Source organism: Phaseolus vulgaris, chromosome 2 (genome assembly GCF_000499845.2).
Source record: "Phaseolus vulgaris cultivar G19833 chromosome 2, P. vulgaris v2.0, whole genome shotgun sequence".
In the NCBI taxonomy this organism is placed as follows: domain Eukaryota; kingdom Viridiplantae; phylum Streptophyta; class Magnoliopsida; order Fabales; family Fabaceae; genus Phaseolus; species Phaseolus vulgaris.
In genome coordinates this window covers 49054392-49066207 of record NC_023758.2, presented here as the reverse complement: position 1 = coordinate 49066207, position 11816 = coordinate 49054392, and the positions used below count along the sequence as shown (strand labels likewise).

Sequence of the window (11816 nt, the reverse complement as noted above, 5' to 3'; positions counted from 1 at the left end):
TAATTAATTCATTTAATATTAATTCTTATTAAATATTTTTATTAGTTAACAACTTTGAATATGACTTTTATTTATTATTAAAAGTTAATTATTTATGAAGAACTTAATAATTTATACCAATAATACACTGTCAGGGTGTCCATTAGATCATGCATAGAGATAAAATTAATTTATTCCCTATGTCACTCACCACATTCATGTACTATTTAATTCAACATTAAAGTCAATGATGTGTTTGTTATATTGGTATAATTACCTAATTTTTTTTAATTTTTATTAAATATTTTTCTTAATAAAAAAATTATTATATTTAATTAATTTTTATAAAGACCATTCTTCTACAACTCAAAAAAAAATAAAGACACTACCAGAAAATCATGAAATAGAAACTAATTTTTAGAGACCAAAATAATTAGTTACAATGAGAACTAAAATAGAGACCATTTTAGAAACTAAAAAGAAAATTGGTTTCTAAATTAGTTTATATTATTTTCTATTATTGTTAAATAGTTTCTAAATTGGTATCTAATTAGCAACTAAGGTTTTAACTACCAATTATTTAGTTTCTAAATTTGGTAGCAAAAACATTGGTTGCTAATTAGATACTAATTTAGAAACTATTTAACAATAATATAAAATAATAGAAACTAATATAGAAACCAAATTTCTTTTTAGTTTCTAAAATGGTCTATAATTTAGTTACTATTACAACTAATTATTTTGGTTTCTACAAATTGGTTTCTATTTCATGATTTTCTTGTAGTGATAGGTTGAATATTGGAATAACATCCACTTGCAAACAAAGGCACTAGAAGGTGTAGGATTCTCAAGATTTTGAATAACATTTTTGTATTAAAAATGTTTTAATTAAAAATAATAAAAAATCATCTAATTAATTGTACACATAAATAATTATTTTCTCCAAGTAATTTTTTTTAATTATATACTAGAAATAAAAGTCAAGAATGCTTATTTTATGTAAAATATATAATAAATAACAGACTGATTAAAAACTATAATTTTTTGTTATTATTGTTCAGTACTAATATAGTTTATATATTTCTTTTTTTCTCCAATCCACTAAAATTGTAACAAAACATCAACTCTTAAAACAGATAATATCTTAAATAACACAATTGATTTTATCAATGATTTCCCTAACAGTGATTGAGTTAGCGATATTATATTTCCAACTTGAGGTCGAAACATATATTATATATTTCACCCTAAATAATTTTAGTTTGCAACTTCTAACAAATTTTCTCCATTGGTGGATGCACCTATCAAGTGTGAAGCGTGAAGAGGTGTGAGTGGACACAGGTGTGTGAGGACAACAGCATCATGATTCATGTGGCCACACACTTTCTCACATTTGATCTCTTATGTTAGATTCAGACCCATCTGTGGCCATTCAATGAATCACTGTTACTTTTTTACTTCCATCCTTTTTGCTTGGTGAAAATTAATGAGTTTTGTAATGAGATGATCATGTGCACTTTCTTTCACCCTTTTGATTTCTGTTTAAGACCAGACATTTAGATATACTCACGATTCCTTCATTATCAGAAGCCTTTTCTGTTCCAAAAACCTCGTACCAAAGCAAGTGTTTGTCGGCGGCATGGAGAAGGAGCAGTTTGAGCTTGTGCTGGTGCCGTTGGGTCTGTTGGTGTTCCTCATGTACCATATATGGCTTGTCTATTCCATCGTACACAACCCTCTTCGAACTGTTATTGGCCTTAATGCTGAGTCTCGCCATCAGTGGGTTTTTGCCATGATGAGTGTGAGTGTTTTACATCATCACTTTTTCTCTCTCTCTTTCAATTCATAGCTGCTACTATAAGTTTATGCTTTGAATATGTGGTTGCAAAGTTTTGATTGCAAAGGATGACCACACCACACAGTTGGGTCATTGATGGTTTTTGGAAAAGTTGTTTCTTTTGGATAAAATCAGTGTTGTCCTTACTGTTCATTGATTACAAAGTACTTGTTTCTATCCATTTCATAACTGTGTGGTGTCTCTTTCAATTCATAACTGCTACTATAAGTTTATGCTTTGAACATGTGGTTACAGAGTTTTGATTACAAAGGATGACCACACCACACAGTTGGGTCAATCATAGTTTTTGGAAAAGATGTTTCTTTTGGATAAAATCAGTTTTTCCTTACTGTTCATCAACCATCCCTACTATGGAGAACTAAAGTTCAGATATTTACTGGAAAATATGTAAACAATTAAATGCTTGTCAACATTTAGGACAGGATTGTTTTTGAAGATGATGCGTTTAGAACAGAAAATCATCCAGTTATGTGCTTCAGAACTGATCATTTAAGTTGTGACTTACTCACTTGATTCTGTGATTTTCTTGTTTTATGAAATGTTGGGTGTTCAATTCTGAATAGAAGCCCAGGTGTTTGAATTAATGTCCTCCTTTGTGGTGAGGCTTTTGTCGTTTGATATGAAATTGGCAATCCAACTTGAAGTTTACTGTTTCATTGTTATTACTGAGGAATTCAAACTATTTTCTGGCCCATTGTGTAGTTTGTGTGAGTTGTTTGGTTTGGTGATTGAAAGGTATTGTGTTGGAGTATTTGTTTTTGGCTCTTGACTTATTAGAGGTTTTGAGCATTATGTAATTATATATAAGGGTTGGAATATTACTCGAGTATTACATTTTATTTTATTTATTTATTGATGAGAAAAAAAAAGAAAAACTGAGGAATCCAAACTAGTTATTTTTATGATGATTCTAGCAGGGGATTTTTCCTCTTTCTTGTTGAGTCAAGTGCAGCAGCATATTTCTTATTTCTCCTTCCACACTATTTTTCACTCCAACCAAGCATATCCTATGTTTCTTCCCATTTGGCTCTTTTTGTTCTTGTTTTTCTCTCAATTCTCTCTTGTTATCTTCAAGGTTAGAAAGCTTTCTTGTTTGACTCCACTACTGTTAATTTGAAATGGTCAAAGCATCAAGTTGTGAAACTGAAAGAGATGGCAGAAAGTTAATAATAATAAAATCATGAAACAACTGCTACCATTTGTTTTTATACACTTCCCTTACACGAGGCCATGCTTTTGGCATACATTTAATTGCATTGATAGTGTAAAAAAATCAGAAGAAGACTCAACTTAAGAATTCAACAGAGTTAAGCAATCCCTTGTTGTTGTGTTATTGTCCTTTCCTTACAACATAGTAAAGGGTTTGTCTTTGACAAAATATCCTTACTGCTTGTGCTGACAGATGATTGTTGTTATTTAAGATGTCAGTCTATCTGAAATGTCAAGTTGCATAGTGATGTCTAACATGAAAGTTTTTATAAAAAAATTACCTGCTAATGTATATTTGGTTGAGATAGCCTTTTGAGGCTCTAATTTCCTGAGACATTCACTGTCTTCTACTTCCATTCCTTTTCCCATAAAATATCAGTCTTAGAAGCTATGAAAATGAGTTATGGAATTGATTGTGTTGGTATATTTTCAGGAACCGATGAAGAATGGGGTTTTGGCAGTGCAAACTATTCGCAACAATATCATGGCATCTACTCTTCTATCTACAACAGCCATCACACTCAGTTCACTGATTGGTATTTTTGCTAGCAGTACCTGGAGTGATGACACCTCTTCCACACCTTTTGGTCATAGTTCAATCAAACACATTTCTGTCACCATTTGCTTCCTCATTGCATTCTTATGCAATGTGCAGTCCATAAGATACTATTGCCATGTGAGTTTCTTGATCACTGCACCAACACTCAGAGACAAAAGGGAGTATATGGAATACATTGCTGTGACTTTGAATCGTGGGAGCCATGCTTGGTCTATTGGACTTCGAGCATTTTACCTGTCATTTGCATTCTTCCTCTGGATCTATGGGCCCATAGCCATGTTTGCATGCTGCTGCTTGACGTGTCTTGTTCTGTTCTTCTTGGATACTACAGCTAAAATCACAAGGAATATTATTCATAGTAACTCATTCAGGAAAGAGAGGGGAACCCATGATGTAGAGTCTTCTGCGGAACCTGATTATCATCCTTTACCTGCTAACAATTTGTATCAAAACTCAGATGTCAATCATGTATGATATGAGTACTTATAGATGTAACAAATTTGTATGTTCCAATTGAGATATATGAACATGTGCCAGAGTTGTGAGAATGATTGAATGAGTACTAGGTAGTCATTTTTGTTTACTGGTAGTAGAGTTCATTTTCGTGGTCTTTGTGTTAGTTACATTTCACTTCCTTGGGATGAACTTACACTCATGTACCTACTTACAATTGTCCCAATCATTTTTTTCTGTACAATTCAATCTCTCACTCGCCTACAACAAAATGTATAATGAAAAAGTATAGACAATTTGATTAGTTATTGTACCAGTTCGTACGGGAAATCCAGCGGTTGGTCAAGAACGACTAACACAACTAAATTCATTATGTCAAAGCATAAGATTAACAAAACTAATCAGTGGTCAAACATTAGATAATACACTCTTAATCATGATCCAAAATCCTAATCCGGCCCACTAATAAAGGGTATATGATAATCATATAAATAGGCACAAATTCCAAGTATTAGGCACGTCGTCATTCAGTACTAATAGCACTGATTGTCAAATACCGAAATCTCACTTGAACGTCAAAGTGCTTTTTACAGGTATCATCCGAGCTTGGTTTTCATGAAAACAAGGAGTAAAGAAGTGAAAGGAGAGCACAAAGACGGTTTCAAGAAGAGGTAAAGGTAATGCGACCGAGAAAAAAAACAATCGTTTTCTTGGTTCCAACTTTCTAGAATAGAATAGTTATGATTCATAAAAGGACCTTAGATAACTAGACTGTATTTTGTCAAGTTGTCGCCACATGGACCATATGACAGCAAACCAAAAGCTGCCATAAATTCTTGAGTTTCCTTTCTGACCAAACCATATGCTGTTAATAGAAAGAAGACCAAAAAAGAAGTAAAAGAACAATTGATGAAAAGATGTTAAGGTGTTTGTTTTAAAAGAGAAACAACAAGAACAGTCCATCTGCTTCTGTGTTGGAAACTTTGTTCAAACTAAGATGACCTACAGAGGACAGCTGTTAATTACTTAATTGTAATTTGTAATATTATATTTATGATGATTCATGCATCACTCAGCACACTAAGACGTATTTTGGATAAATTAAAACACTACATGGACAGGAATGAATTAAACGTTGAAATCAAAATTTATGGTAATCAATATTTTATATAAAATTTTACTTAAATTAATTTTTTTATATATTATTTAATTTATTAAACTATTGTTGATATTTACTTTATTTTGTTGAATGTTAAAATTTTATTTCAATTTTATTATTTTTTATTATCAAAAAGTGATATAATGACTATAATCAAATAAATAGATTTAAAATAAAAAAATTATAAAAATTAAATTAAATTAAAAAATGGCAAATTAGTATGTCAATCCATTCTATGATTAAAAGTTATCAATTTTAGCTCGTATAACTTTAACCAGTCAACCTGATTCGTCTTGATTTTTACGAACCAATAACATATCGAACTAAATCAACCCGTTTGACATCACTAATGATTGTTAGAAAAAATTAATTTTTGAAATTATAAAAAACAAAGTGAAATAGAAGATGTCAAGTAGTTACATAAGGTGGTTGAATATTTCGTATATTATTATTCTACATTGGTAAATAAATTGACCTAATAGAATAGAACCATTAGACCAATATAAAAATATTGGTCAACATCACATAAGCTAAATTAAGTTTTAATGCAAGCTTAGACCAATATAAAAATATAGGTTAACATCATATAAAAATAAGTTATCTCCGAGAAAATGAATTTAATTTTAACAGGTCACTAACGAGAAAAATTTCAACTATTGCAAGAAAAAAAAAGGAGTAATAAAAATTTTGATGACGCACGCAGAGCGTTGATTTGCAGAATTAACAAAAATATTGGTTCTCTTGACTCTTCATTCGAAAAAATTGGCACTTTAACGAAGCTTCTGGAGTCTTTGAAACATCTTGATGTTGGATGTTGAGGTGTGGGAAGTTGTTTGATGGAAATTGTTGTTATGGAACTTTAGAAACAATTAACTCATTCGTCTTTTTTTCTTGGTTTTTCTTGTCTCTTGTTATGGACTTTGGGTTTTCGATTACGGGATGTGGGTCAACTCTCGACTTCTAGGTTTATGATCATTCTTAGATAAGTGTGTATACTTGCAAGTCAGACTCAATTTGTATTATCAGATAAAATCACTCTACTATTAAACAAAGACAATTGCTTCCTGCACCATATAAGTGCACCCAATCATAGAGAAACAAACGAAAATACCCTTAAAAAATGGTACATATAAAATTAGTTATTTTCTGAAATGTATTATTTTCAATTCTGGATTTTTTTTATCCAAAATGAGATTTTAATTTTTTTTTCTGGAACACAAAAAATCTCTTTCGAATCTATTTTTCTGGAATGCATTATTTTCAATTCCGAAATAAAGAGTATTTTTGAAATTATGTTGGGTGAAGGTTAAAAAGTGTTGGATGCAGAGAGCATTTGCCTTAAACAAATCATCTATTTATAGTAATTATTGTTGGGTTTTAACTTTATTAGGCTTTTACTTTTCAGAGCTTCTAGTTACTAAGTATACTTTTTAGTGTTTTGGACTTATTGAAACTTTGGTGGTGGTTTTAGACAAAAGCACTTTGTTTCAACTTTCTTGGAAGCCATCTAAGATTACCTAGACATGGCAACTTTCAATTACTTAATTGTAAGTAATCTGTAATGTTATGTTTACGATGATTCATGCATCACTGAGGGATTAGTGCCTTTGGCTACGTGTAATCCACACTCTTTAAACTTTTTAGACAACTTAAAATACTACAAGGAAGTGATCTAAACCACCACATCATTCACTATGCTCATCAAATAAGTTATTTCTCTTGTTCTATTTTTTTTTCTTATTATTACTATGGTTTTTTTCATTTTAATCCATTATTAAGTCTCATTCTCATTAGTTTATGGAATAAAAATATGAATAACGGTATAATAAGTGTCCTTTAGGGTTGTTATAATAAATAAGAAAATAACCAAATTGTTAAACTATGTATTTTAATTATTACCAACGAATCTTTATTTAAAGATGAGAAACTAATTTTGACACACGGTCTTCTGCCTAGAAACACATCATGGTTACAGATTTCACACCAATTAGAGATTAATAATTTCATAGTATATATAAGTGGGTGCAAAACTTCATCTTCTAAACTGATTTTATGAGATTGAGTTAAGTTTAAAGTTCACTCCTAAATATGATATCAGAATCATTTCAAGTCTATCTTAATGATTGTTTGTTAGTCTTATCATACCACCCACTATCGGACATAACACTCAGTAAGATCTAGTGGGTGAAAACCTCACCGGTTGTATAAGGTATCAGAGTTGGTAACATCCCTAAGGGGATTGAGTTAGACTTGGTGGAGAGGTTATAACACTTTTTGGGTGGTTTGATTGAGAAAGAATTAATTATACAAATAGTGTTCTTTCCCAACTTTTATTCAGTCGAAATAAATGGATTTTATTTTAATTTTTGCAAACTTTATGAGTTAAAAGTGCAATGGGGATCTTTCTTTTTCTTGTAATGGAGGAAAAGAAGAGAAGGTTTTGTGGGTGGAAAGGTCAAGGTGGACCAATTTGAGTTCACTAAGCTTACAACTTTTGATTGGTTATGTTATGAGCTAAATTGGTGATTTGTGAAAAGGTAAAGTTTGCAGTTTGAAGAGGCAGCATGGAAGAACGTGAGGTAGACTACCTGTTGGTGCCTCTGGGTGTGTTGGTGTTGGGAATCTATCACGTTTGGCTTCTCTTCACTATAATCCGCCACCCATCTCACACTGTCATTGGCTTGAATGCTCAGTCTCGTTACCAATGGGTTCTTTCTATCATGGCAGTCAGTATTCTGTTTCTCTCATTTTCTCTATTTATCACTTCCCACATACTGAGATTTTCCATGGACTACTGATATTACTGAATAGTTTATATAAGTGGTGGATAACCTTGAGTTCTTCAACTAGTTTTAGACTTAAACTTAGATTCTAGTATGTAATCAGAAAACCTATCTTAATAGTTGTTATTATCATAAAACCTATCTTAATAGTTGTTGTTAGACTTGTCTAGTTACCTGCTATATCAGAGAGAGTATATCAGAGAGAGTGTATCTCATATTGATTAATATTATTTTGTGTTAAGATTTCAACCCAGAATCAGATAGAAAGCATATTGATTAGTAATATGACAAAAATAGTGTATATAAGTTAGGGGTAACTATTACCTCTTGAGTTAACATTTGGATTGAATTAGAGTCAAATCCAAATGCTAATATGTTGTCTCTCACTTTGATATGCAACTGGGCATGTGTTATTCTTTTTCATGAAGACCATTTATCTTTATGACCGATTTGAATATTTGTCTCAAGGTAACTATCTGTTAATAGAATTTTTTACTAGCTTATGGTGTTGAATTAGACCCAAACACAAATATGAAGAGGTTGTTTCTCACTCTGAGTTGTGAAACTGTGCATTTGTTGTTCTTATTCATAAAGATAGTTTATCTTGTAAAAGAACAGTTTTGAATGTCTTTAGGAACTACCTGTTAATAGAGCTTTATGCTAACTTTTGGAATTGAGTTAGGTCCAAGCCTAAATGCTAAGCTGTTGTCTCTCTTACTGAGATGTACTAGTGCTACTGCACATGTGTTATTTCACAAAGACTGTTTATTATCTTGAACTAACAGTTTTGAACATTTGTCTTTAGGAAACTACCTGTTAATAGAACTTTAGCTAACTTTTGGAATCGAGTCAGGTCCAAGCCTAAATTCTGAGATGTTTCTTACTGAGATGTGCAACTGCACGTGTTGTTCTTACTCATATAGACTATTTATCTTGTACAATAACAATTTTAAATATTTGTCTTTAGGAAACTACCTGTTAATAGAATTTTGGGGCATCTACCTCTTGAGCTAACCTTTAGAGTAATGTTAAAATCCAACTACTAAGATGTTGTCTCTCACTCTGATATGTGCAATTGTGCATGTGTTGTTCTTATACATAAACACAGTTTATGTTTATCTTGTAGAAAAACAATTTTGAATATTTGTCATCAGTTATAGAATTTTAGTTTGGAACTTTTCTCATTTACTGTGCAAATCCAGCAATAACACTTGTTTTCTAGATTTTGTGTGTTCTTGTCCTATGTAGCACAAACACTGACATAAATACTGATACGACACAGACACATATACGAAAATACGTATAATGTAGGACACGCCATTTAAGAGGCGTGTCTGAGCTTGTCTACTCACTTGTTTGCATTTTAGCAAGTATAGTATAATTTTACTTACTGAGACAGTAGTTTCCTGAACAAACTCCCTTTGCATTGTTTTCAGGATCCTTTGAAAAATGGGGTTTTGGGAGTTCAAACAATCCGCAACAATATCATGGCATCAACCCTTCTTGCTACAACAGCAATCACACTCAGTTCACTCATTGGTGTTTTTGCAAACTATGAATCAGATACCAAGTTAGTTTATGGCAACAAAAGTTCCCTCAATTCTTCAATCAAACGCCTCTGCATCTCACTATGCTTCCTTGTTGCTTTTCTATGTAATGTGCAATCTATCAGATACTATGCACAAGTGAGCTTCTTGATCACCACACATGCACTGAAAGGCCAAAGGGATTTCATTGAATATGCTGCAAGATCCTTGAACAGGGGGAGTTATGCTTGGTCTCTAGGCTTGCGTGCCTTCTACTTTTCATTTCCTCTTGTTCTTTGGATTTATGGGCCAATACCTATGTTTGCTTGTTCCTGCTTGACATCATTTATTTTGTACTTCTTGGACACAACCACTCAAATCACACGAGATCTTCACACCAAGTCATTCAATAAGAGGGAAACTGGGTGCACAGAAGGAGCCTAGTTTCATCATTCTAACTGTCCTTGAACTTAATAATCTTTTAGCTCATAGTAAAGTTCAATTGTAGGTTTTCTATGTTCATGTAATGATACTATTATTGGTTAACTATTGTACAGTGTTCATTGGAAAGTATTTGTAGCATATTGAAGTATTCTTTTCCCTGTTTTTGAAGGGAAACATTGTTTTTTGAGTGCTGGGGAAATTTACTACAAAGAGTGATATATGTATGATTGGAGGAAATGATAATAATTGGTTAGCAGGATCAAAGCCCATATATTTTATCCTGTTTGGTTGGCTTCTATATGAGGGCAAATTCTCTCAGCAACATATCAGTTCAATTTCAACTTGTATCCAATCTGTCATTAAAAATGACGAAAATGTTCATGCGAAATGATGAAAATAACCTTTTAAAATTCAAAATAAAAAGGTTGCAGAAATTGAAAAGGGGCAGGAAGAACTTGGCTTATATGAATCACTGAATTTGTCTGTAAGATGGGACATTCATAACAGAACAATGTTACATGATGAGGGCAACATGATGGCAAAAGATATGAGCTACCAATATCTGTTACCAATAGGCTTGCTAACTTATCAGATACTCTTATCAATTCTATAGTCTGCCATATCTTTCTTTCTTAACATAGTAATCCAAAATAAATTTGTGCATCCAAAGCTTTTACCTGTCCTTGGCAAATGCCTGCTTTCAGAATGACACTGTAAAGTTTGTTTGTGAATAAAATAACTACATAATAGCTACCATTTTATATATTAAGAAGGAAGATTGAGTAAATAGCTTCACTTTACAAGAATTATGAAACAGTAAATGCTTTTTAATTTTATTACACTAATATATCCACTAGTGTTAAATGATACTGTACTCGATATAGGTCGAAAGGTTGAAGGCCAATAATAAGACAAAAAAAATTAAACAAAAATGAATAAATAATTAAATAATAAAACAATGTAGCAAAGTCCATTAAATAGGTCTAAATATGTACAGTATATTTAATAAATGTAAGGTACGAAGATTAAAAGTGTAATTGGATTTTAAGCCCAACAAGTGAATACTAATACTATAAATAGGTGATCAACTTAAGAAGTAAATAGAGTAAATTTTAGGCTTCTTCTTCCTGCACTCCTACATTTTTCTTCCCGCACCCCACAATTTTTTATATCCTGAAATTGGCCTTGACCTTTTATTTGAAAAAGGGCACCGTGGTTACCGAAAATCGAGATCTGGGAGTATGCTACGGATTCATCAATCTAGAACTAAATCATTTTTTTGTTCGGATGAGAGATGTTTTGGAAGCAAATTTTGCATAAATTATTGATTTCTAGATTGCTGAATCTGAAAGCCTAATTCTGTTACGGATTGGTGGATCCGAAATTTTTTTTTTTTAATTATGGATTGTGGGGGTGCATGAAGAAAAATGTAGGGGTGTAGGAAGAAACTGCCTAAATTTTATCTGATAATTAACTAAAAAATCGATTCAGACTTTCTCATTGGAGCTTCTTACAGGTACACACTGTCCAAGAGCTGACATTGAGCTCAACAATCGAGAGTTCAAGTTGATCCAGTCCAACCAGTGAGAATTCATAACCTACATCTAAACCTAAGCCCAAATCAAAAGATAATCAAGCCGAAAGCCCGATCCCAAATTAAAAGACTGTGAAGCCGAGAAGTTCTGAGGAAGAGAAGTTAATTGCTTTTCTAGGTCTTGTAAGAACATATACCAACATCAATTTTTCAATGTACCCCTTATTTGGAAAAGTGATATTTTGAGAACTTAAATCTGGAAGAATGTCTTTTGCCTTAAAAGCACAAAGAGAAACAGTTCTCAAGCGTTTC

At 32.0% G+C, this 11816-nt stretch overlaps 2 protein-coding genes across 4 annotated transcripts; both read left to right on the top strand.

Annotated features, from left to right (window-relative positions):
- Positions 1-1187: 1187 nt before the first annotated feature.
- On the top strand, positions 1188-4153 carry LOC137812999 (uncharacterized). Of its 2 annotated transcripts, XM_068615273.1 has the most exons (3): positions 1188-1320; positions 1567-1780; positions 3480-4153. In XM_068615273.1, the coding sequence occupies exons 2-3, from the start codon at positions 1619-1621 to the stop codon at positions 4077-4079; spliced, it is 762 nt and encodes a 253-aa protein (XP_068471374.1). In that variant the 5' UTR covers positions 1188-1320; positions 1567-1618; the 3' UTR covers positions 4080-4153. The 2 variants fall into 2 exon arrangements, with proteins under 2 accessions (XP_068471374.1, XP_068471373.1); XM_068615272.1 differs by having other exon boundaries at positions 1239-1780.
- Positions 4154-7391: 3238 nt separating this feature from the next.
- Positions 7392-10144, top strand: LOC137812997 (uncharacterized). 2 transcript variants are annotated; one of them, XM_068615271.1, is made up of 3 exons: positions 7427-7943; positions 9437-9570; positions 9673-10144. In XM_068615271.1, the coding sequence occupies exons 1-3, from the start codon at positions 7782-7784 to the stop codon at positions 9968-9970; spliced, it is 594 nt and encodes a 197-aa protein (XP_068471372.1). In that variant the 5' UTR covers positions 7427-7781; the 3' UTR covers positions 9971-10144. The 2 variants fall into 2 exon arrangements, with proteins under 2 accessions (XP_068471371.1, XP_068471372.1); XM_068615270.1 differs by having other exon boundaries at positions 7392-7943; positions 9437-10144.
- Positions 10145-11816: the final 1672 nt, after the last annotated feature.

What these genes read in the sequence shown, in the direction of transcription:
- LOC137812999 (XM_068615273.1), top strand. Translation starts at nt 1,619, where the DNA reads ATGGAGAAGGAGCAGTTTGAGCTTGTGCTGGTGCCGTTGGGTCTGTTG. An exon ending in GGGTTTTTGCCATGATGAGT is followed by an intron (nt 1,781 to 3,479) that starts GTGAGTGTTTTA and finishes GTATATTTTCAG; the next exon opens with GAACCGATGAAGAATGGGGT.
- LOC137812997 (XM_068615270.1), top strand. Translation starts at nt 7,782, where the DNA reads ATGGAAGAACGTGAGGTAGACTACCTGTTGGTGCCTCTGGGTGTGTTG. An exon ending in GGGTTCTTTCTATCATGGCA is followed by an intron (nt 7,944 to 9,436) that starts GTCAGTATTCTG and finishes CATTGTTTTCAG; the next exon opens with GATCCTTTGAAAAATGGGGT.